This window comes from Mustelus asterias, chromosome 2 (assembly GCF_964213995.1).
Source record: "Mustelus asterias chromosome 2, sMusAst1.hap1.1, whole genome shotgun sequence".
NCBI classification, from domain to species: Eukaryota; Metazoa; Chordata; class Chondrichthyes; order Carcharhiniformes; family Triakidae; genus Mustelus; species Mustelus asterias.
Window position 1 is genome coordinate 4,877,031 of NC_135802.1, and position 24,510 is coordinate 4,901,540.

Genomic DNA, 24,510 nt, shown 5'->3' on the forward strand with positions numbered 1-24,510 from the left:
GGAATAGAAGGAAGAACATTTTCATGCAGCGAATGGTGATGATCTGGAAGTTGCTGGCCACGAGGATGATGGAAGGGAAGTAATGATCTTTAAAGGAAATTGGATGGGCACTTGAGGGAAATGGACCTGCAGCAACCAAGAGGATCGACCAGCGGAGTGGGACTAATTGCTCCAGTGAGCGCTGGCATGAACCAGATGGACCGAATGACCTCCCAGTGCCGTAAATTACTCTCAGAAGGTTGAATCCTGAAGCATTGACAGCTGAAGAATGAACAGAATTCTTTGTGTGTTGAAAATACTGAGTACCTCTGGAATTCCAGAGTCGGTATTCCCCTCCCACTCCGCCAAAGGCTGGAGTAGAGGCAGCAGCTTCCATGGCCTCGAGACCTTTACAACCATTTCACAGTCATTCCAGATTTATCAGGATTGGAGCTTGTGACCTCTGGCTCTCTAATGCAACCCCATAACCACGATTACACCCCAAATAAACCACAGGAAAGAAAGCATGGAGTGTTGAGATTTTTATTTTATGTACAAAATTGATTTTCTTATATTACATATTTATTACACGACAGCCCCAGCGTTTAATGAAGTTAATCATGTAATGAAAGTTCTTTTTTCCTGATGCTTGAAGCCACTTTTTGTAGTTTTGTCATTTTTTTTGAATGGCCTCCTTGGTGCCGGCTTCCAGCAGCAGTTCAGCTGTGTCACCAGTGTGGCTGTGTGCTGGCATCTTCATTCTGCAAAGGAGCAGGCTGAAAACTCTTTGTCAGTGTCTGGAGGATTCGCCAAGTCCAGCACGGCCCAGGTGTCGAGGTTTTGCCGTCACCTTTTGTCCTCCTGCACATTTTTTAGCTTTGTCCTCAACACGCTCGCGATTAATTTTCTTTCTCTTCCAGACGGGTGCAGTCTTGATGCCGCTCCCCCTCGGAGTCTGCCGCCAGCTCGCAAAGTCCATGGGCGGGGTCGCTGACATCTTGGTTAACTTCGAATTGTGCTCTTTCTGTCTCGGTCTTTGTTCTGTGAGAAGAAAGGAGATGGGTTTGAGTTTGTTTTCATTTAGATGCCAGTGTGACTGTACCTTCATGCACTGCTCAGCTGTGTTGTATATGAGTGGGTTGACCCCAGCTTCCAGTCATTGGAGCTCTATCTATCAGCTTGCTGCAACCCCCCCTACCCCACCCCCTCCCCCCCCAACCCCAGTCCTCTGTAGCAACTCATTAAAAGCCTCCCCTTTCTGTGGTTGCCATCTGTCTAACTTTGGTTGTGAAGGGGATCAAAGGATATGGGGGAAGGCAGAATCAGGCTATTGAGTTGGAAGATCAGCAGTGATCATAATGAATGATGGAGCAGGCTCAAAGGGCCGAAAGGCCCCCTCCTGCTCCTATTTCCTACATTTCTATGCATTGGTGACTTTGACTATCTCTGAAGCTTAGTTGGCAGTGGTTTGAAATGGTGAAAGTGATGGAGAGGCTGCTGCTGGGTTCTTCCTTGTGTGGAGAGAACAGCAGTTTCTCCCGAGGGTTGTGACTTGAACCTCTCCCAGTCAGGTGCCCTGTGTTTGATTATTTGTCCCGACTAGGGATTGAAATCCAGTTCCCTAACTCGCCCTTGCCCTGTGTAGCAATCATGTCTCCACAAACGTGACTTGCCTGTGAGCTTTGTGTGGGTGTATTGAGTTCAGTTGAATCTGTCGACATGCAAAAGTTAAAGTTTATTTATTAGTCACAAATATGCTTTCATTAACACTGCAATGAAGTTACTGTGAAAATTCCCTGGTCGCAGCATTCCGGCGCCTGTTTGGGTACACTGAGGGAGAATTTAGCATGGCCAATGTGTCTAACCAGCACTTCTTTCGGACTGTGGGAGAAAAGCGGAGCACCCAGAGGAAACCCACGCAGACATGGGAAGAACATGCAGACAGTGACCCAAGCCGGGAATTGAACCCAGGTCCCTGGCGCTGTGAGGCAGCAGTGCTAACCACTGTGCCACCATGCCGCAGGGGACAAGGTGCAGCTGCTGCTGTCACTACATCTGGATTTGAGCAATGCTTGGAGTCGAAGCATTGGCCCCACTACACTCTGTGGTTGCTGCACTCTATCTCTCCCACTCCCAGCCCTCCAAGCTCCCCACTTGCCCTTTGTTCCAGGTTTTAATGTTTTTCCCCACCGCCTGCACCTTGATTGAGAGGTTTGACAGCTCAGGAAGCTGAGGTGAAAAAAACCACACAGTGAAAACTCCTATCGCACCTCTTCAGCTTTCAGACATGTGTGATGCGTTAGTTTGATTTGTGGCTGCCTAGAAGAATGGGGTTGGAAACTTTTTTTTCGCTCGTGCTGAGACTCAGGAGAACCTGATTGAAAAACAAGAGCCTTTCATTTCATTCCTCCCCCACTCCTACTGAGGTTTAATTTAGTCGTGCTAAGTTAGGTACTCCAGGCTGACTGGTTCCCAATTCTGCCCCTGATCCGACTGGAGCTTGGTGCTGATTAGCAGGTATGCTACCTTACTGTGTGGTGACCCTCTGCATGCTGAGTTCCTGGGCCTGCAGTGCACACCAATGCTCAATGGAAGGCAAAATCTGGTGGCTTTCCCCCAGTGGGAGGAAATCAAATGATCTCTGGGACCAGGTCCACTCTCGCCCCGGGGAGACCAGTAGGACAGACTTCTTTTCATTCACTCTTAGGATGTGGACGTTGCTGGCTATTCCTGATGCCCTTGAGAAGGTGGTAGCGCGTTACCAACTTGAACTGCTGCAGTCCCTGTGCTGTAGGTGCACCCATCCATAATACCCATCCATAACAGGTGCCTGGCATGTTGTAATAGACTCCTCTTGAGGCAGCCTGTCACCAGGACATTGTTATGGAAGATTCTGATTTACAGCCCACTTGTCTGGCACCCACACAACACTTGAGTAACTTCTTAAAACTGACACTGCCCTTCTTTATAGGATTCTCCAGCCTCCAGTTATTATTCTCTGCAGTGCAAAGCAATGTGCTAGGGAGGTCCTGGTAATGATATAGACACCTCCGTAACAGGAGCAGTCTTTCTGCTTTCTTATTTCATGTTTAACTTGACAGGAAGGTTTTGTTACACAGGTTGCAAATAATACTTCATTAGCAGACCCCAGGGCATTGTGAATGGGATCTTAATATTTGGCAATAAATTGTCTATTGCACTTTAGTAGCTGGACAATTGATTACTTTGGAAATGCAGTGACTGCTATCATGTCGTTAAATGTGACAACCAGGTTTCATCAGCATTGGCCCACAAACGGGCAGCTAAATGACCAATACATCAGTTTCTAGCAGAATTGTTTTCAGGGAGTCGTGCTGTACAGTACACCAAAGGACTCCTCAAAAAGTGCTGTAGAATCTTTTAAACCTGCTATCAGGAGGAACAGAGTTTAATCTCTTGGCTGAAATCCGCTACCTCGGTACAGTACCGCGAGTGTCAAACTGAATTATATCCTCGACTGGGACATGAATCCACAATTTTCTGACTCCCGAGAAAGCACGCTACCGATCGAGGCCAACTGATGGGGGAGTGGTGGACGTTGTAAGTTATAGAATCATAGAATACCTACAGAACAGAAGGAGGCCAACCGGCCTGTCGAGTCTGCACCGACCACAATCCCACCCAGGCCTTATCCCCATAACCCCGTTTACCCTGCTAATCCCCTGACACAATGGGGCAATTTAGCATGGCCGCACATCTTTGGACTGAGAGAAAACCGGAGCACCCGGAGGAAACCCACGCAGACACGGGGAGAATGTGCAAACTCCACACAGTGACCCAAGGCCTAGAATTGAACCCAGGTCCCTGGCGCTGTGAGGCAGCAGTGCTAACCACTGTGCCGCCGTGCCGCCCTAGTTTGAAGTTAACTGATTGGGGTGGAGCGGCAGCATCCTGCACTGTGACAGTGGTAACCAACTCTCTTCGCTTGTCTGACTGCTCAGGGTGGTCCAAGTGAAGCACTTTTATCTGAAAAGACGCAGCCTCATTCACAATCACATGTCACAATAATGCGCTTGTTTCTGACTACATCTCTTCATTCCTGCCCAGAGACTGACCGTTCATATCCCACTCCGGCAAATTGTGAAACTGAGTTTAATAAATCCGGCAGTTATGATCTAGCACCAGTTTATATTCAAAATAAATCTGTGGAAAGCTGTTGCTGAAAACTCAAGTGGTTCATAAACCTCTGCCGTCCCTACCCAGCCTGACCGACAATAGTCTCATGCTACCAGCTCGTTTCTTAATACCTTCGAGGCTAGCGGACTGCACAGTAAATACTGCCGTGCCAGTGTTGCCCACGTTCTAAATATAGATGCACATGTCCAATACTTGAATATTGCTGGAAAGAAGTTATCAAAACTTTTCTTCTTGCACTCATCAGGACAAAGGTGAGAATGCCAAATTTCAAATGATCACTATTTATGCTATAGGAGGAAAGGGCACTGATTGATTGGCAAGTTGACTCTTGCTGTGGAGTTGCCATGGAAAAAGCAACGGGGAACTGTAGACACCCCAAACCAGCCTCCCATCCACTGATTCTGTCTATATTTCCCGCTGCCTCGGCAAAGCAGCCAGCATAATCAAGGACCCCACGCAGCCCGGACATTCTCTCTTCCACCTTCTTCCTTTGGGAAAAAGATACAAAAGTCTGAGGTCACGCACCAACCGACTCAAGAACAGCTTCTTTCCTGCTGCTGTCAGACCTTTGAATGGACCTACCTCGCGTTAAGTTGATCTTTCTCTACACCCTAGGAATGACTGTAACACTACATTCTGCACTCTCTCGTTTCCTTCTCTATGAACGGTATGCTTTGTCTGTATAGCACGCAAGAAACAATACTTTTCACTGTATGATAATACATGCGACAATAATAAATCAAAAACTCCCAGGTAATTCAAAGAAGGTTCACAACTTGAACATATTCCTTTTGTTTGCAGAAAGCAGGCGGGTGTCCCCTTTCTCTTGCAGTAGAAATTGTTGGGATCGTTTGATAGTTGGCACTCTTCTGTTTGTCCTGATGAGTGCAAGACAATAAGCTTTGACAGCATGTCTCTCTTTTCAACAATGTTCACATTCTGTTGATGCCAACATTCAATCTTGGTTCAGTGCTGGAGTTGGCCTAGATTGTGCTCAAGTGGTCGAGAGGGGCTCGCCTCAGTAGTGAGTGTGGTGGGGGAGTGATGAAGAGAATTCTGTTTTCCAGCAAATTCACCTCCTGAAGTTGAGACTTGCCTATGTACCTCAGCCATGTATAACGCAATGCATAGAATTCACTTCTTTGGTTTCCTCACCCAAGCAACTTCACTATAGAAAACCACCTTGCGTCCATCTCTCAACACCTGGCAGCCTGCCTGTTAAGTGTACTTTAACTTCTGATTAAAATTCACCATGGTTATAAGTTTTTTAAAAGTATGCCGTGATTTTCTGTCTGTTCCACTTGAGTGTATGCCAGCTTTATCTCACGTGTCTCAGTGAAGCCTTTGTGCTGCTCCTACCTGTCTTTGTGTCTCTTTTGTCTGAGTTTTACAGAGGCCATGAACTGGGGGGGGGGGGGGGGGTGGAAACTGTAAAGTTGCTTTAGTCCCAGATGACCATAGGCTTTGAGAGGGAGAGCTGACTGGTGGCGATTTAACCGGAGGGTCACCACACCTCAGGTGAGGTGCAAGGTTAAGAAGGCGGGGCCTTCATGAATAACCTCATTCAGTACGGGAATTGAACCCACGCTGTTGGCGTCGCTCTGCATCAGAAGCCAGTTGTCCAGCCAACTGAGCTAACCAACCCCACAGGGTGGCACACCTACTTCTGTAAGCAGCACAGACAGAATCTGCCTCCAATGATATTCTGTTTATAATTTATCACCAAAAATGTTATTTTAGTGATTTTCTTGTTGCAAGTCGCTGACCTTGTCTCTCAGTTGGGCGGGGGGGGGGGGGGGGTGTGTGCTGGGATAGATGCTGCTCAGTGTTTCCATAGTGGTATATAGTACATAGCATGTAAGGAGGAACTGAGTTGAGGATGGCAACAGGTGAGGGAGACGATGGAGGGCGGTCTTCAGCTCATTTCAAATACACAATGTGAAGTAGATTTCTTTCTCTTCTCGATTTACAAACATGGGTAGATTCCGTTCAAGTGTATGTTGTTTGTATGTGCAAGAATGAAGACCACTGTGCCACTTGTGCCCTCACTTGTTCCCTCACTTGTTCTTGCTCTTCTTCATCCATAAAACCCCTACAGTGCAGAAGGAAGCCATTTGGTGCATTGAGTCTGCACCAGCCCCTGAAAAAGCACACTATCTAGGTGCACTCCTCTACCCACCCCTGTAACCCCATGCATTGATCATGGCCAATCTACCTAACCTGCATATCTTGCCATTGCTCTTGGTTGCGCATCACACTGTCCTGTAATTTAACTCACTTTGCTTCTCAATCCCTCTTCCGAATTCTCAAGCCTTTTGGCACTAATGCAACCTTTTTCAATTTGGTGGAGGATCACTTGATACAATAATCTCCCAATAAGAAACCTCAATATAATACTTGTAAGATTCACCACAATTTTTTGGATGTCTTGCATTGAATCATTAACACACATCTGAAACTGTTTGTTATAAAATCCTGGATTGGTCTTTGAACACTGAAGGAAACCCTACCCATCATGTAGGGACGCCTCGACGTTGAACATCAACCAGGTGCGGGAAGAAGGAGAGAAGATACCAGGGTGAAATGCTTTTTTATCTGTTTATAGTATATTCGCCTATAGTAGGTGTACTGCACATGATTTAATTTTTAATCAGTAAGCGACTCGAGGGCTGTGGGGATAAGGTGAGAAAGTGGAGTTGAGGAGATTATCAGATCAGTCATGATCTCATTGAATAGTGGATCAGACTCGATGGGCTGAATAGCCTACTTCTGCTCCGACATCTTACGGTCTTATGATTTCTGTATATATGCAAGGATGCTATCGATCGATCCATCACAGCTCAGCTAAGGCTCGTGATTCACTGCAGTCCGTATGGCGACGGTCATGTTCATTTTTATAGGGGCTTGGTGCAGCTGAGTGACTTGCTAAGGGAAGTTGAGTTCACCACAGCACAAAAGCAAAATACTGCAGATGCTGGAACTCTGAAATATAAAAAAAACAGCAAATGCTGGAAATAGTTGGCAGAGTAAGAAGTCTCACAACACCAGGTTAACGAAGGGGCAGCAAGCGCTCCGAAAACTAGTGGCTTTTGCTACCAAATAAACCTGTTGGACTTTAACCTGGTGTTGTGAGACTTCTTACTGTGTTTACCCCAATCCAACGCCGGCATCTCCACATCACAGTTGGCAGGTCAGGCCAGGCAGCAGAGAAACGGAGTTAACATTTCTAGATACTGACCCTTCATTAGAACGAAGGATCATTGACTTGAAACATTATCCCTTCTTTTTCTCTCTGCAGATGATGCCTGACATGCTGGGTATTTCCAGCACTTTCTGCTCTTCTTCAAGAGTTAACCATATTGGTGTGGGTTGAGCGTCATGTGCAAGCCCAGATTGCGCAAGGACAATTGGTTCCTCCTCTGAAAGACCTTGGTGAACCCGTTGGATTTTTACGACAATCCAGCAGATTGGTGACTGTAACTGAGACTGGCATTTCATTTCTAGATTTAAAAAAACAATTGTAAATTCTCAAGCTGCCACTTTCAGTTTGATTCATAGTCTGCTTCAAAAACCATTGCACCCTGTCTCACTGAGGAGAATCTGCCGTCTGCTGGGAGGGAACACACTAGAATTACTGAAAATGCGTAGCAATTCAGTCAGTAAGTAACGCTCTTCAGAGGATCGCACCTAAAGCTTTCCCCTATCGGATGTTTATCACCATTGTGAATTTGCTGCTCCTGTTAAAGGCAAGAGCAAAGCAGCCTACAAAGGTTCCAAGGCTAAGGGTGTTTTGGCCGTTCCTCAACACAGGTGTCACAACACGAAAGAATGTAAAAGTGAAGCAGGGAGGCTCTGTAGATTGAAGAAAAATAGATCTTTCCTGAAACCCCCATCTAACAGTGCCAATGCAGGTAGCAGAACAGGAAAAAGAGAGTCTGTGGGGAAATTCTTGCAGTTGAAGGTATTCCTGTGCTATATTTTATACATGTTATGTATAGATCTCATAGGAAAGAAGGGAGTTAATTTAATTTACCCTTCATTTCCAATTTGAAATATAAAGTAAAGTAAAAGTAAATTTTATTTATTAGTCTCAAGTAAGGCTTACATTAAAACTGCAATAAAGTTACTGTGAAATTCCCCTAGTCGCCACACTCTGGTGCCTGTTTGGGTCAATGCACCCTAACCAGCACGTCTTTCAGACTGTGGGAGGAAACCGGAGCACCCGGAGGAAACCCGCACAGGGAGAACATGCAAAAACTCCACACAGACAGTGACCCAAGCTGGGAATCGAACCCAGGTCCCTGGCGCTGTGAGGCAGCAGTGCTAATGACTGTGCCACCCATATGTTACTGTATTCTTGCCACCTAGGCTCGAACTGGGAGAAAGGGAGCAGAGTGAGTAAGTCTTCAACAAGCTGGTATATCATCCTCACCTTCACCAGAGTAGGCCCAAGGTCTGCAGCCACTAATTATTGTAATTTTGTATCTTGCATCTTACTTCTGCTCTGCTCTCGGTTCTAAGCCTGGAGTGAATATTTTAAAGTTGTTTGTATTAAATCAAGCCATTGTCACCTTGCTTCTGGTTAGTCAACATTATCCAGGAGAGAGTATTGTGAAAAGCAGTTGATCTCCCAGTTAATCACATCACCGCATGAACCATATGAGATGCGAACTAGGGATGGTTATTGCCTGAAGCTGAAGGTGGGATTAATCAAGGTTCAGTTTGAAACTGTTCAGAGTGGAAGGGCATGGGGTGTTTCTGGGCTCTCTCGCATTATTCCCCATCACGGCACCGAGATGTAGGAGAGGAGGATGCTGCTGAAGGTGGATAAGAGACATGGTGTATGACCATGATGTGTTACTGCGTTACATAGCACACAGTGCATTGCATTCCAAGGTGTGTGTGTGTGTGTATAATTGTCCATTAAATACCCAAGGGTTTGCCAGGTCAAGCCTTGTGCCACCCACAATCCAAAGCTTGAGCTATGATTGGAAGCTGCGGGACTGCAATGAACTTTACAATGAAAGGATTCAGCTGATTGTGCCTGTGCTGACTCTCTGAAGGAAGAGCTCTTCACACCTGTCCCTTCTTTAAATTAATCCTTTTTGAATATTTAACCACTTTCATTTTGAAAAGTGCTTGTGGATTCGGCGCCTGCCACTGTTTCTGTCTGGGCTTTCCCTGTCCTGACAACTGGAGGTAAATACTCCTTGCCTCCCTGTGTCATTTTGGAGTCCAATTTTCTCTTTGCTACTTGGCTTATTTCAATCAACATGGTCAGAAATAAAAAATGCTGGAAAATCTCAGCAGGTCTGGCTGTGTCTGTGGAGAGAGAAAGTGAGTGAATGTTTCCCGTCCAGTATGATTCTTCTTCGGAATGGTCTGGTTGTTTTCACCTTTCAGAATCATCCAAATAGATGGGGAGGAATTTGAACCCTCCTGCTAAAACCCTGAGTGGCTCCAGCATCTACAAGAGAATACATGATCTTGGAAATGGATTCCAGTTATTCCTCAGCAGCCTGATCTTTCCTGTGTCCATCTCTGTGCAAACATTGTCTAAAAGTGCACCTCCTTTTAAAACCTGCGAACAGTAACAGCGGATTGAAGTAATAACAATGGACTCCGTCACCACAGTGTCGTCTTTAACAGCATTGTGTCTGCCCTGTTTTCAGTTTGAGAAATGGTCTCAGAATCCACCCGTTTATGGGACAGGAGAGGAGGCGGCCATTTGGCCTATTGTGCCGATTGTTGGCTATTGTCTAGACCAGTCCAAAATTAATAATACTGTCCTTTCCTCCAGGTCTTGTATCTCCCTTGGCTTCACATTTATCCAACCATTATTTTGTAAATTGAGTTTGTGTCTTTATGTGCCCTGTTTGTGAACAGAACTCCCACTTACCTAACGAAGGAGCAGCAAGCGCTTCGAAAGCTAGTGGCTTTTGCTACCAAATAAACCTGTTGGACTTTAACCTAGTGTTGTGAGACTTCATACTGAGCAAAATTGAAGCCAGTGGAATAAAAGGAACAGTGGCAGCACGGTAGGGGACAATTCTGAAAGAATTGCAGGAGCAGAAAGATGTGGCCACAAATCGTTGAAAGTGACAGGACAGATTGAGAATGTGGTTAATAAGGCATACGGTATCCTGAGCAATATAGATAGCCATGATGTGGAGATGCTGGCGTTGGACTATGGTGGGCACATTAAGAAGTCTCACAACACCAGGTTACAGTCCAACAGGTTTATTTGGAATTGTGAGCTTTGTCCACTCACCTGATGAAGGAGCAGTGCTCTGAAAGCTCATGATTCCAAATAAACATGTTGGACTTTAACCTGGTGTTGTGAGACTTCTTACAATGCAGGTTGAAGCACAGAGTATAACAGTAATGAAGTTATGATGAACTTGTATAAAACTCTGGTTTGGCCTCACTTGGAGTGGTGTGCCCTGTGGGCGTCGCACTTTTGGAAAGATGTGAAGTGGTTAGAATGCAGAAAAGGTTTGTGCGAACTCTCGGGATGAAGGGACTTCAATACTGAGAATAGAGTGAAGAGGCTGGGTTGTTCTCCTTTGAGCAGAGAAGGTTGAATGGAATTTTGATAGTGGTGTTGCAAACACGAGGAGCATTTTTGCAGATTAGATCGGGGAATTGGAACAATTTCTCTCGAAGGAATTGAGATCCTTTTCAGTTCTCAGCAAAAATATATTCCAGCAAAAAACAAGGATTGTAAGAAAAGGGAGAACCAGCCGTGGATAACGAAGGAAATAAAGGAGAGTATTAAAATAAAAACAGCTGCGTACAGAGTGGCCAAAAATAGTGGAGAAACAAGTGATTGGGAAAAATTTAAGAAACAACAAAGAGAGACTAAGAAAGCGATAAAGAAAGGAAGGATAGACTATGAAGCTAGGCTAGCAATTAATATAAAAAATGATAGTAAAAGTTTTTATAAATATATAAAAAGGAATAGAGTGGCTAGAGTGAATGTTGGACCCTTGGAGGACGAGAGGGGGGAGTTAATAGTGGGAAATAAGGATATGGCTGAGTCTTTAAATAAGTTTTTTGTGTCGGTCTTCACGGTGGAGGACACAAATAGTTTGCCAAATATTAACGATAGAGGGTTGGCAGCAGGAGAAATACTTGATACAATTAATGTTATCAGAGAGGCAGTGCTGGGTAGACTAATGGGACTGAAGGTGGACAAGTCCCCGGGTCTGGATGGAATGCATCCCAGGGTATTGAAAGAAATGTCAGAGGTAATAGTGGATGCGTTAGTGATTATTTATCAAAACTCGTTGCATTCTGGGGTAGTGCCGGTTGATTGGAAAACGGCTAATGTTACGCCGCTGTTTAAAAAAGGAAGGAGACAAAAGGCGGGTAACTACAGGCCGGTCTGCTTAACGTCTGTAGTAGGGAAAATGCTGGAATCCATTATTAAAGAGGAGATAGCAGGGCATCTGGATAGAAATGGTTCGATCAATCAGACGCAGCATGGATTCATGAGGGGAAAGTCGTGCTTGACGAACATGTTGGATTTTTAATGAAGATGTGACGAGGGCGGTTGATGGAGGAGAACCGGTGGATGCGGTGTTTTTGGATTTCCAAAAGGCGTTTGATAAGGTGCCCCATAAAAGGCTGCTGAAGAAGATTAGGGCACACGGAGTTGGGGGTAGTGTGTTAAAGTGGATTGGGGACTGGCTATCCAACAGGAAGCAAAGAGTCGGAATAAATGGGTGTTTTTCCGGTTGGAGGAAGGTAACTAGTGGTGTGCCGCAGGGATCGGTACTCGGGCCGCAACTATTTACCATTTATATAGATGATCTGGAGGAGGGGACGGAGTGTAGGGTAACGAAGTTTGCAGACGACACAAAGATAAGTGGAAAAGTGAATCGTGTGGAGGACGGAGAAGATCTGCAGAGAGATTTGGACAGGCTGAGTGAGTGGGCGAGGATCTGGCAGATGGAGTATAACGTTGATAAATGCGAGGTTATACACTTTGGAGGAAATAATAACAAATGGGATTACTATCTCAATGGAAACAAATTAAAACATGCTACCGTGCAAAGGGACCTGGGGGTCCTTGTGCATGAGACACAAAAGCCCAGTCTGCAGGTACAACAGGTGATCAAGAAGGCAAATGGGATGTTGGCCTATATCGCGAGGGGGATAGAATATAAAAGCAGGGATGTCTTGATGCACCTGTACAGGGCATTGGTGAGGCCGCAGCTGGAATACTGTGTGCAGTATTGGTCCCCTTATATGAGGAAGGATATATTGGCGTTGGAGGGAGTGCAGAGAAGGTTCACCAGGTTGATACCGGAGATGAGGGGTTTGGATTATGAGGAGAGGCTGAGGAGATTGGGTTTGTACTCGTTGGAGTTTAGAAGGATGAGGGGGGATCTTATGGAGACTTATAAGATAATGCGGGGGCTGGATAGGGTGGAGGCGGAGAGATTCTTTCCACTTAGTAAGGAAGTTAAAACTAGAGGACACAGCCTCAAAATAAAGGGGGGTCGGTTTAAGACAGAGTTGAGGAGGAACTTCTTCTCCCAGAGGGTGGTGAATCTCTGGAATTCTCTGCCCACTGAGGTGGTGGAGGCTACCTCGCTGAATATGTTTAAAGCGCGGATGGATGGATTCCTGATCGGTAAGGGAATTAAGGGTTATGGGGATCAGGCGGGTAAGTGGTACTGATCCACGTCAGATCAGCCATGATCTTATTGAATGGCGGGGCAGGCTCGAGGGGCTAGATGGCCTACTCCTGCTCCTATTTCTTATGTTCTTATGTAGAACCAGGGGACAATGATTTAAGATGACAAAAGAACCAAAGGTGCCATGACCCACAATTACCGTACACAGCGAGTGGTTAGGAAATGGAATGCACAGTCTGAGAGTGTGGTGAAGGCAGATTCAATCATGACTTTCAAAAAATTGAGGTTACTCGAAAAAGGTGGGGAGTGAAACTAAACTCTTGCACGCAGTGGGCCGAGTGGTCGTCTTCTATGAACCATTCTGATTGACTAGTGGGATAAAAGATTCTGGACATGACTGCTGGGAGCATTTGGGTTGCTGGGAGTTTGAGATTGATTATAAGGAACAAGTTACTCTTCAGTAATATTGAAAGTGACTGCAAAGAAGAGCTGCTTTATTTTGAGTGATGCGGATTCCTCTCTCCTGCCTCACGTGAATGAAGAAGTTCTCATTTTGGTCGGAAGAACATGAAACAACAATAAAAAGAAAGGGTACAATTCCAAAGTGGGTGCAGGAGCAGAGGGAGCTGGTGCTTGTGTATAAGTAATTGAAGGTGGCAGGGCAAGTTGAAAGCGCAGTTAATAAAGGATACAGTATCGTGGGCTTTATCAGTAGGGGCATAGGGCAGGGAGGTTATGTTGAACTTGTATAAGACTGCTTCAGCCTCAGCTGTAGTAATGTGGTGCAGTTCTGAGCGTCGTGCTTGTGGAAGGACGTGAAGGCATTGGAGAGAGTTCCAGAAAAATTCTTGAATGGTCCCTGGGATGAGGAATTTGAGACATTTCGATAGATTGGTGAAGTTGGCTCTGTCCTCCTTGGAGAAGAGGAGGCTGAGAGGGGATCGGACAGAGGTTCAAAATAATAAAGGGTCTGGACAGTAGACAGGGAGAGACTGTTCCCACTGGTGAAAGGATGGAGAATAAGTGGCACAGATTTCACATCATAGAGTCATAGAGGTTTACAGCATGGAAACAGGACCTTCGGCCCAATCTGTCCATGCCGCCCTTTTTTATTTAAACCCCTAAGCTAATCCCAATTGCCCATATCCCTCTATACCCATCGTACCCATGTAACTATTTAAAAGATAAAATTGTACCCGCCTCTACTACTACCTCTGGCAGCTTGTTCCAGACACTCACCACCCTCTGTGTGAAAATATTGCCCCTCTGGACACTTTTGTATCTCTCACCTTAAACCTATGCCCTCTAGTTTTAGACTCCCCTACCTTTGGGAAAAGATATTGACTATCTACCTTGTTTATGCCCCTCATTATTTTATAGACCTCTATAAGGTCACCCCTCAGCCTCCTACGCTCCAGAGAAAAAAGTCCCAGTCTATTCAGCCTCTCCTTATAACTCAATCCATCATTAGCAAAGGAAGAAAAAATAAGAGAAAGGACATTTTTACACAGTGAGTGGTTAAGGTCTGGAATGCACTGCCCAAGAGGCAGCTTCAATCGAGACATTCAAAAGGGAATTAGACCGTTATCTGAAAAGGAAGAATGTGCAGGGTTATGGGGAGAAGGCAAGAGAGTGGCACTAAGCGAGTTGCTCACTCGGAGAGCTGGTGCAGACATGATGGGCTGAATGGCCTCCTATGGTTAACAATTCTATGATTCTGTACACTTCCAATTACTGAAGTATAAACAGCATGACAAAATCAAAACTTATTCAGATATTTTGGTCACCTGTCGACAAGCTCTCTTGTTTTCGATGAGTCTTTGGGCTGGAACGCTTAAAGAAGAATAAAATTGATTAACAGGAGTCATCACCATGGAAGGTCTGATTTGGGGAAATGGTGTAGGACGTATTAATTGTTTGTTTATCAGGTGATGTTGAGGCTGGTGGCGGAGACAGTCAAGACATAGCAGCTATGTCAGTACGTGCTTCATAATGTGTGGCTGAATTGAGACCATAACCAGTCACTTTTGATCTAATGATTAGTTGCTTTCTGGTAGTAGTGTGGCTGGGTGAATAATAAAGCCTTGCTGTTTGTTTGGACGCAAACTAAATCCCAAAGCTTGCTTCATAATTTGTCCTCCACTGTGTGATGAGTAATGACACTAATTTCTTCAATTAATAAACAGTGTTGTTGCTGGGTTTAGTTCAGAGGTAGGGCGGGTCGTATTAAATATAAATCACACCTAACCCATTACATTTTAAAGGGGCAATGATGCACCATAACTTGCTCTCATCCACAGTAAGAACTAACAATCCTCTCCGCTCCCAAAACTGAGTTTGGAAATGGCAATCTGTGTAAACATCTTTGAACTCTAGAACCACCCAAAAAATCGTCCTTTAGTACATGATTTCTCCCTTTGCCCCATCACTGATGATCTTTTTAGCCGTCAAGTCCTCACTATAGTTCTGTCATTAAATTCCCATCCCCTGTGCATTCTACAAACCTGTCTCCTGTTCCTCCTTTTCAAACTCATGTTAAAACCCCCACTTCTTAGTCACCCTTTCTGATATCTACCTCTTTGTCTCTGTGTGATTTAGCCTGATTACCTTGGTGAATTCCCTTGGGACTTTTTATTTGAACGAGTCTGTGTAAATGTACCATGTATTACAGGGCGATCTCACCTTGCATGTCCTTTCCTATCACATCCTGATTCATTCCAGGAGCTCTGATGCAACTCGTGGCCTTGAGTCGGATCCATACTTTTGGGATTTTGGTTTTCAGACAGTGGGCGAGTGAGTGGGAAGTGAGAGTGAATCCGAATCGCGTAAGTGATCTTGCTGCACCGTCCCAGTGGGTAGCAATCAGCATTGTCTAGAATCCATAGAATGAATCATGGATTCCTTCAGCACAGAAGGAGACCATCCACCTATCATGCATCTGCCGACACTTTGAAAGTGCGATTGAGTTTGTCGCACTCTGGCCCTTCTAACACATCCCTGTGATTTTTCCGCATTTATCCCGTTCCCTTTGGAAAGTTATTATAGAATCTGCTTACAGGCCGTGCATTGCAAATCATTACTTCCAGAGATGTTTATCAAATTCAGCGCACGGCTTCAATCTCTCTGCAATACAGAGTCCGCTTCCTTATCTTGTTATTAGCACCCTGCAAGCATATTGATGTGCAATGCAAAATTGGAATATCTGTCCCATAAAAGCCAGTTTAATATTTCCCATTGTGTGAGCTAGCACAGCTCTCTTCCACTGTTCATCTATTGACACCTAATTGATGGCTTCTGAATTGAATTGATTTATTATTATTACATGCATTGGGATACAGTGAAAAGTATCAGATTTGGGCGGCACGGTAGCACAGTGGTTAGCACTGCTGCTTCACAGCTCCAGGGACCTGGGTTCGATTCCCGGCTTGGGTCACTGTCTGTGTGGAGTTTGCACATTCTCCTCATGCCTGCGTGGGTTTCCTCCGGGTGCTCCGGTTTCCTCCCACAGTCCAAAGATGTGCGGGTTAGGTTGACTGGCCATGGTAAAATTGCCCCTTAGTGTCCTGAGATGCGTAGGTTATTGGGATTAGCGGGTAAATGTGTAGGGATATGGGGGTAGGGCCTGGGTGGGATTGTGGTCGGTGCAGACTCGATGGGCCGAATGGCCTCTTTCTGTACTGTAGGGTTTCTATGATTTCTATGATTTTTATTGTTTCTTGTGTGCTATACAGACAAAGCATACCGTTCATAGACTACAAAGGGGAGAAGGGAAGGAGAGGGTGTAGAATGTAGTGTTAGTTATTGATGGGGTCTTCAGCTTAATGTGTGATAGGACCATTCAGAAGTCTGATGGCAGCAGGGAAGAAGCTGTTGAGTCGGTTGGTACGTGACCTCAGACTTTTGTATCCTTTCCCCCTCTAGAAGAAGATGGAAGAGAGTATGTCCGGGGTGCATGGGGTCCTTGATTATTCTGGATGTGATGTGGAGATGCCGGCGTTGGACTGGGGTGGGCACAGTAAGAAGTCTCACAACATGTGACACTGGGAGAGAGAGACCTGGTGGATCATTTGTATAGAAGACTTGACCATTAAACAGGCCTCGACCAGCACTACAGAGGGGTTTGTTCGCTCTGTGTTTGGAGAATTGTTTAGACAGACAGTTACCACCTGTCTTCCTCAAGCCCGGGGATTCAATTCACCATATTTCTTGTTGGCAACCTTTTGCGCATCCGTTTATCTCTGTAGGAAGGGTGGCAAGTAAAATTCCCCTTCATGGTGAAGCCCAAGTTCTCATCTGGTTTAAACAGCGTTTGAATGCAAATCCATCTCTAATTTTAATTGAGTAATAATCTTCCAAATAATTGAGAGATTCATTGAGGGCAACATGCATTTCAACACTCCTTTCCCATCCACAGGGAACCCCTAAGCACCTCGCAACCTATTCATTACTTTAGAAGTGCACTCATTATTGTCTTGTAGGCAAATATATCGGCCAAATGGGCACAGCAAGACCCTGCAGATAGTAAATAAGACAACTGACCAGTTAGTGTGTTTGATGTTGCTTAAGGGATAAATTTTAGCGAGGACACCAGGGCAAATCCCTGTTCTCCTTTGAGTAGTGCTTTGGGACACTGTACATCTACCTGAAGCCGACGGCCATCCTTGGTTCAACAAAAAGTGGCAATTGTAAGGGCGCAACACTGAGCCGAGGGAAGGGTGTTTTGTCTTGCTGAGTTTAAGATGGCGGTGGCTTGCAGTGATGTGTTTGAGGATGGGTGAACAGTGATGGCTGCCCCTGTTTGCTGATGTGGTGCATTCATGCTGAGTGTTAAGTGCTCACGTGGTATCTGGTATTGCGCATTGTATGGCTCGAAATTTTCCTACGGTTTGATGGGCGCACAAGCCCGATGACATTTTGCATCAACCGTGAGGAATTGCTGTAAGATTTCGCTGCTTATCTGAAACTAGTTGAAGAGAAGACTGAAGCATTTTTGAGGAATGCATTAATATCACCAATTAATATCACCATTAATGACTTAATATCACCAATCAATTCAAAATTAAAGAAAGCCATCTTAATATTTTTTAATAACTTTCTTTCGCAAATTAGTCATATCATCTGTTAGTTTTGAGTCTTTCTAAGCTGTGGGCCAGCAGGTGGGTTGAAAGGAGTAGATATTAATACTTCCACTGGTTTTAGTTAGTGTAACGTTGCATTGAAGTACTTCACATAATGAATTGCTTGACTCAGCAGTGTATGTTACTATAAATCACAGTTTGCACAATAACTTTAACAGGAATTAAATTCTTGTGCTTCGTGCTAAACTGTAAGAGAATTGGGAAATCTAGAACAATTTGAAAAAGAACTGGGGGCATCCGTAGTTGGTTTGACCATTTCATAAGCATTTATTGTGTAGGTTAAGGTGTGATTTAAATAATTTGCAGCAGAGTGAAGATGGTTAAACTTCATTAGGTTACTCAGAGATTTGATTGAGTGACAACTTGAAGTTTTGTGGCTGTGGTTATTTTGAAATGCCCTCATTATAGACATTGACTCTTCATTTGACAGTGGATTGAGGATGTTACGTACTTGGAAAAATAAATACAGCTTTGGCCTGTTGATCTAAAAGTTGCCTCACATATTGTCTGTGCCCAATGCTACCCAAATGAAAGATACCTGGCCGTGGGCTAGACCACAGCTGTCAGCTTTCACACAGTAAGAAGTTTAACAACACCAGGTTAAAGTCCAACAGGTTTATTTGGTAGCAAAAGCCACACAAGCTTTCGGAGCTCTAAGCCCCTTCTTCAGGTGAGTGGGAACATGAGTGTTAGGAAAGTTACTACCTACCATTCTCCTCTGGTTGCTCAGACAGAAGGTGCAGATCTGTTTGGGCTGGTTGCTGTCTGTCTCGGTGACCCTGCTACCAGGGTAGTAGGTGGACGTGCTAGTGTGACAGGGTTGTCCATCCCCAGCCTCTCCCAGCAGCAACACGTTATCCAGGTGCGAGATGTAACTGGAAGCCAAGCGCAGGGTCTCTATTTTGGACAGTTTCCTGTCGGCAGGCTCGGTGGGAATCAGGGTCCGGAGGGCTGTGAATGCCGTGTTGACGCTGTTGGTCCTGTCTCTCTCCCTGGCATTTGCGGCTTGTCTCTGTCTAATGACTCCTGGTACCCTGGCTTTCCTCTTCCTCTTTCCTCCTCCACCACCATAAGGTCCAAGACTGAAGGATGTCTCCGAACCTGAGCTCTCACTGTCGAGTTCTTCATCTCCTTCTGACAGCATGCTGATCTCCGGGTAGAGGCAGCGACTAGGGACAGATCTTAGCATGGCAAAAGACATTTGTGCACGGTCGGGAATTAGTTCACCCAGCGCGTCTCCCTTCGCGTTTCCCTTTTGATTTTTATTTCCCCTCGAAAGAGGACGAGATTCAATCAAATAAGTTTCAGCAATTCATACTGAGGTCACTCAGGTTCTCCTCTTCCTTTCCCCACCAAGATAAGTGTTCTTCCCCTCTGATCTCTGTCTTGCACTTTGTTTTGTCACTGCCTCTCTCTGCCTCTGACCTTTCCTTTCTCTCTTTCTCTCTCCTCTCTCTCTCCTCTCTCTATCTTTCTCTGCCTCTCTCCAAGTGTTTCAGGCTTTGCTGAGATCAGGTTTTTATAAGCAGGAGGCGGGACCCAGTTGGAGGGCGTTCTAGTGAGATCTCTGAAATACTTCTCTTTTTGTTTTAACCCTTTCCCAGGGCTTCCCTCAGCCCTGGGGCATTTCACATGCATCTGTAATCACAGACTCTGTTGGGGATGTGATAAAACAGCATCTCTCTCGGACAGATCACAGCCAGCAAATTTGCTTCAGATCAATTTTCCCCTGTAAAAACGTTAGTTAGTGGTTTTAAAAACATACATTTAATCAAAGAATTTAAAACCATAGTACCATGCAGACTAACATTTACACTGGTGCTTTTTTTGTTCAGTCTAATCCCAACTTCTTGCTCACTCGCAATATTCTTCAATGCATCCACCCTAATGTTACTCTTCCCAATCTCTGTTCCTTTTAATACCCCACCCAGTCTAATCCCACTCTCCCCCTCACTCCTTGCACCCTTTAATATCCCACCCAGTATAACCTCACTCTGCCCCTCACTTCCGCACCCTTTAATTTCCAACCCAGTCTAATCCCAATCTCCTCCTCACTCCCCACACCCTTTAATATCCTACCGGTCTAATCCCACTCTCCCCCTCACTCTCCCCACCCTTTAATATCCCACCCAGTCTAATCCCACTCTCCCCCTCACTCTCCCCACCCTTTAATATCTCACCCAGTCTAATCCCACTCTCCCCCTCACTCTCCCCATCCTTTAATATCTCACCCAGTCTAATCCCACTCTCCCCCTCACTCCCTGTACCCTTTAATATCCCACCCAGTCTAATCCCACTCTCCCCCTCACTCCCTGTACCCTTTAATATCCCACCCAGTCTAATCCCACTCTCCCCCTCACTCCCTGTACCCTTTAATATCCCACCCAGTCTAATCCCACTCTCCCCCTCACTCCCCACAGCCTTTAATATCCCACCCAGTCTAATCCCACTCTCCCCCTCACTCTCCCCACCCTTTTAATATCCCACCCAGTCTAATCCCACTCTCCCCCTCACTCTCCGCACCCTTGAATATCCCACCCAGTCTAATCCTACTCCCGCATCCTTCATAAGACACTTATGTTCCTGACCTTAACTCACTCGTGTCTGCCATTTGCCATGGGGATCATCTTGGTGCCCTGTTCATTGTATACAATGGCAGGATTAAAGTACTGAGCAGGTTAAATGCAAACAGTGTTCACCAATATATCACTGGCTTTGATGTCACTTGCTGTGAAGTTTTTCCATCATTTCCAATCTATTCAGTGTGATGCTAAGTCTGCTTGCTCGCTCACTCGCCTACTCTCTCCCCCTCTCTTTCTCCATCTTTCTTGTCTTTCTCTCTCTCTCTCTTTCCCCCTCTGCCTGCCTGTCTTTCTCACATGTACACTCTTAAATTGTCATGGAGTAATATAAAATGTCATTGTAAAAATGGGATTTGAGATACTGATTTGGGGAACCTCCATCCATTGTGACTGCTGCTCCTGCTCAGCATGGGATTAGTTGGGACACGTAGAAGCCATATTGAGTCAGATTTTTATTTGATTGGATTTGGGCATTGTTGGTAGGGCCAGCACCCCAAATTGCCCTTGCTCTGAGTGGCTTACTAGGCCTTTGCAGAGGGCAGCTAAAGTTGATCTTATTGAATAATGGACAGGTTTGAGGGGCCGAATGGCCTACCCCAATCCTAATTTGTATGCTGTATTTGTAGCTCCCTTTACTCTTGGTTTAATGTAACTATTCTGATGAGTCATAGAGTCATACAGTACAGAAGAGGCCCTTTGGCCCATCAGGCCTGCACCGAAAAAAATTACATTAAATCTACACTAATCCCACCCTCCGGCACTTGGTCCGTTGCCCTGAATGTTATGACATTTCAGGTGCTCATCCGTGTACTCTTTAATGGTTGTGAGGTCTTCCATCTCTATTACCCTCCCAGGCAGTGCATTCCAGACTCCCACCACCCTCTGGGTGAAAAAGATTTTCCTGAAATCCCCTCTAAAACCTCCTGCCCCTTACCTTAGAATTAAACCCCCATTAAGCTGCTTCCTATCCACCCTGTCCAGATCCCTTGTAATCTTATACACATTGATCAGGTTCCCTCTCAGCCTTCTCTGCTCCAGAAAAAAACAATCCAAGCCTATCCAGTCTCTCCTTGTAGTTCAAGTGTTCCACCCCAGGTGAATCTCTGTAACCCCCCCTATCATGCAATCACCTCCTTCCCATAGTGAGGTAACCAGAGCTGCACACAGTACTCTAGCTGTGGCCTCACCAAAGTTTTGTACAGCTCCAACATAACCTCCCTGCTTTTGTAATCTATGCCACAACTGATAAAAGCAAGTGTCCCATATGTCATAACTATACAATTAACCTGTCTTGTCGCCCTCTCGGATCTGTGGACAAGCACCCCAAGATCCCTCTGTTCCTTTGAGCTTCCTGGAGTCCTGCCATTAATTGAGTACTCACTCATCTTGTTACTCCTTCCAAAATCACCTTGCCCTTTTCAGGGTTAAATGCTATCAGTCAGTGCTCTGCCCATCTGGCCAACTTGTCTATTGCCTACTGCAGTGCAATCCAAAATTCTTCCATAATCACATCTATCCAGCAGTACTAAACTGGGGTGACTTCTATTTTGTTTAAATTTATTCTTTCATGGTCAGTTGGTGTTGGCCACCACTCCAGCAAATATTATCCATGCCTGATTGCCCTTGAACTGAGCGTCCCACTCGGCCATATCAGAGGGCAGTTAAGAGTCAACCACAATGCAGTGGGTCTGGAGTCACATGCAGGCCAGACTAGGTAAGGACGGTTGATTTCCTTGGCGAAAGTGCACCAGATTAATTTTTGCAACACTTGATAGTTTCATGGTCCTTATTACCAAAACTAGCTTTCAAAGAACAAAGAAAGTTACAGCATAGGAACAGGCCCTTCGGCCCTCCAAGCCTGCACCGACCATGCTGCCCGACTGAACTAAAACCCCCTACTCTTCCGGGGACCATATCCCTCTATTCCCATCCTATTCATGTATTTGTCCAGACGCCCCTTAAAAGTCACTATCATAACTGCTTCCACTACCTCCCCCGGCAGCGAGTTCCAGGCACCCACCACCCTCTGTGTAAAAACACTTGCCTTGTACATCTCCTTTAAACCTTGCCCCTCTCACCTTAAACCTATGCCCCCTAAAAATTGACTCTTCCACCCTGGAAAAAAGCTTCTGCCTATCCAGATTATCACTTGAATTTAAATTCCAACAGCTGCCATGGTGGGATTTGAACACGTACCCAGAGCATTAGCCTGGGCCTCTGGTCCAGTGACTTTTATCTTTCTTTTAAAACAAATGCTCTTTTCCTCTGTTCTAGTTGTTTGTTTCTGACTATGACTGTTCCCCTCCTTGCCATGATGCCTGCATTCAAATCCCTCGGCCTCCAAAGATGCGTGGATTGACCATGCTAAATTGCCCCTTGGTGTCAGGGGGGTTAGCAGGGTTAATACGGGGGGGGATAGGGCCTGGATGGGATTGTTGTCAGTGCAGACTCGAAGGGCTGAATGGCCTCCTCCTGTAGGGGTCCCTCCATAGGGATTCTATGATCTGTAATTTTCTATAGAATGTTTTTTGCAAAGGCATGTTACTGATCCTTGACCTGGTTCAGTGGTCAACTGTCTCCCAGACTTAGTGGAAAAAGACCACTGGCTGTGGGTCCTATAGGTTGATTCAGAGTTAGATGTACAGGCAGTTGGCCAGAATACCCACAGAGAATGACAATGCGGTGACCTCTGCTCGGAGTTGCATTTGTTTGAACTTCAAATGAGCATTGATTGGGGTTCATTATGATTAGCCCATGGCCAAATAGGCTGCCGGCATTTTCCGTTCTGGCTTACAAGTTAAAAGTGTAACAACCTGAGGAGGGCACCAAGGTTAGTCCTGGTGTTTGAGACAAAGTGGGTAATGGTTAAGGGGAGACGCAGAGGAAATAGTGCTCGCTATATGTCAGGTTCTAACGTGAGCTGGTTTGTTCTCACTCCGATAATCAAGTTACCTGGTGGTGGTGGGCGATTGGATCCAGGGTAATTGGGGATCCTGAGAGAGATGGTCGGGGGAGTAAGGAAATCGGTAATAGGGCTGCTTTTGCGTTGAAATCGCAAAACAATGGAGACTTGACATCTGGGAAAGTAATTGGAATATATGAAACGGTAAGCACATTCGGAATAATATCCACAGTGGGAGCTGGACAGTATGAAGCTGTCTCTTTTTAACATTTTGACATCAGAACAGCTTGATACTATTCAGTGGCTGTCTGTCGCTTCTTCAAAAAAAAATCTTTTTAAAAAAAAAAATTCTTCTAACCTCTGCACTTTCTTTTAAGTGACCTCTCTGGAAAGCCCCGTAAGCTGAGCTGACCTGAGATACTGTGTTTGAAGGACCAGGTTCCGGTGGTGTATTGCAGACTGTACTCAGCACCTGTTCCTCTCCGATTCACCAGAGTTCCCCTTGGGGACTGTATGTTTAAAGAGGCCCAGGAGGCTGGGATGCAGACTTTCTTCCTCTAAAGCTCAGTTTTCACATTTGATCTCCTGATTTATGCCTTCCTTGTCCGTCTTTATCTCCACTCCCAAATCTCTTGTTTATCCCTCTTCAACTTTAATTGTTGCAGCAGTGTTCACAGGAATTTTAGCAACTAGTGTAACAATGCTGTCACTGATTTGTAATTGTGGGTGCGCGTGTCCAGTTAAACTGTGCAAAGTTCCCAGCAACACAAATTATAGAGCGTGCCCCTAACCTCTTCACTGAAAATAATCTGGGCTGCTCTGTTGGAATGACTTTGGCCAGCCTGAAGCTGGGGCAGTGCTTTTGGCTTTTGAGCCAGAGTGTCGTGAGCCAATCCCTTGTTTTATTGATTGAGTGGCAGCGACAACACTTCAAACCAACTTGTTTGCCGGAACCTTACCCGCCCGAGGCTCGTCAGATCGTGCCCGAGGCCGACGGGGAATGCTGTTTTGCGAACCTCGCCCGCCCCGATGTCGGGGCGGCTGTGCCGGTAAAATCAGGGCCATTGTTTGAGAGGTGTATTGGGCTG

General features: G+C 45.5%; 2 protein-coding genes across 2 annotated transcripts in view; one reads left to right on the forward strand and one right to left on the reverse strand.

Moving 5' to 3' along the window:
* Positions 1 to 24,510, forward strand: part of bop1 (BOP1 ribosomal biogenesis factor) — a 170,293-nt gene that overhangs the window by 70,972 nt on the left and 74,811 nt on the right. The gene's annotated exons all lie outside the window — the stretch shown is intronic.
* Positions 509 to 19,430, reverse strand: scxa (scleraxis bHLH transcription factor a). Its single transcript, XM_078230157.1, has 2 exons — positions 18,648 to 19,430; positions 509 to 1,020 (listed from the first exon to the last, which is right to left on the reverse strand). The coding sequence occupies exons 1-2, from the start codon at positions 19,137 to 19,139 to the stop codon at positions 982 to 984; spliced, it is 531 nt and encodes a 176-aa protein (XP_078086283.1). The 5' UTR covers positions 19,140 to 19,430; the 3' UTR covers positions 509 to 981.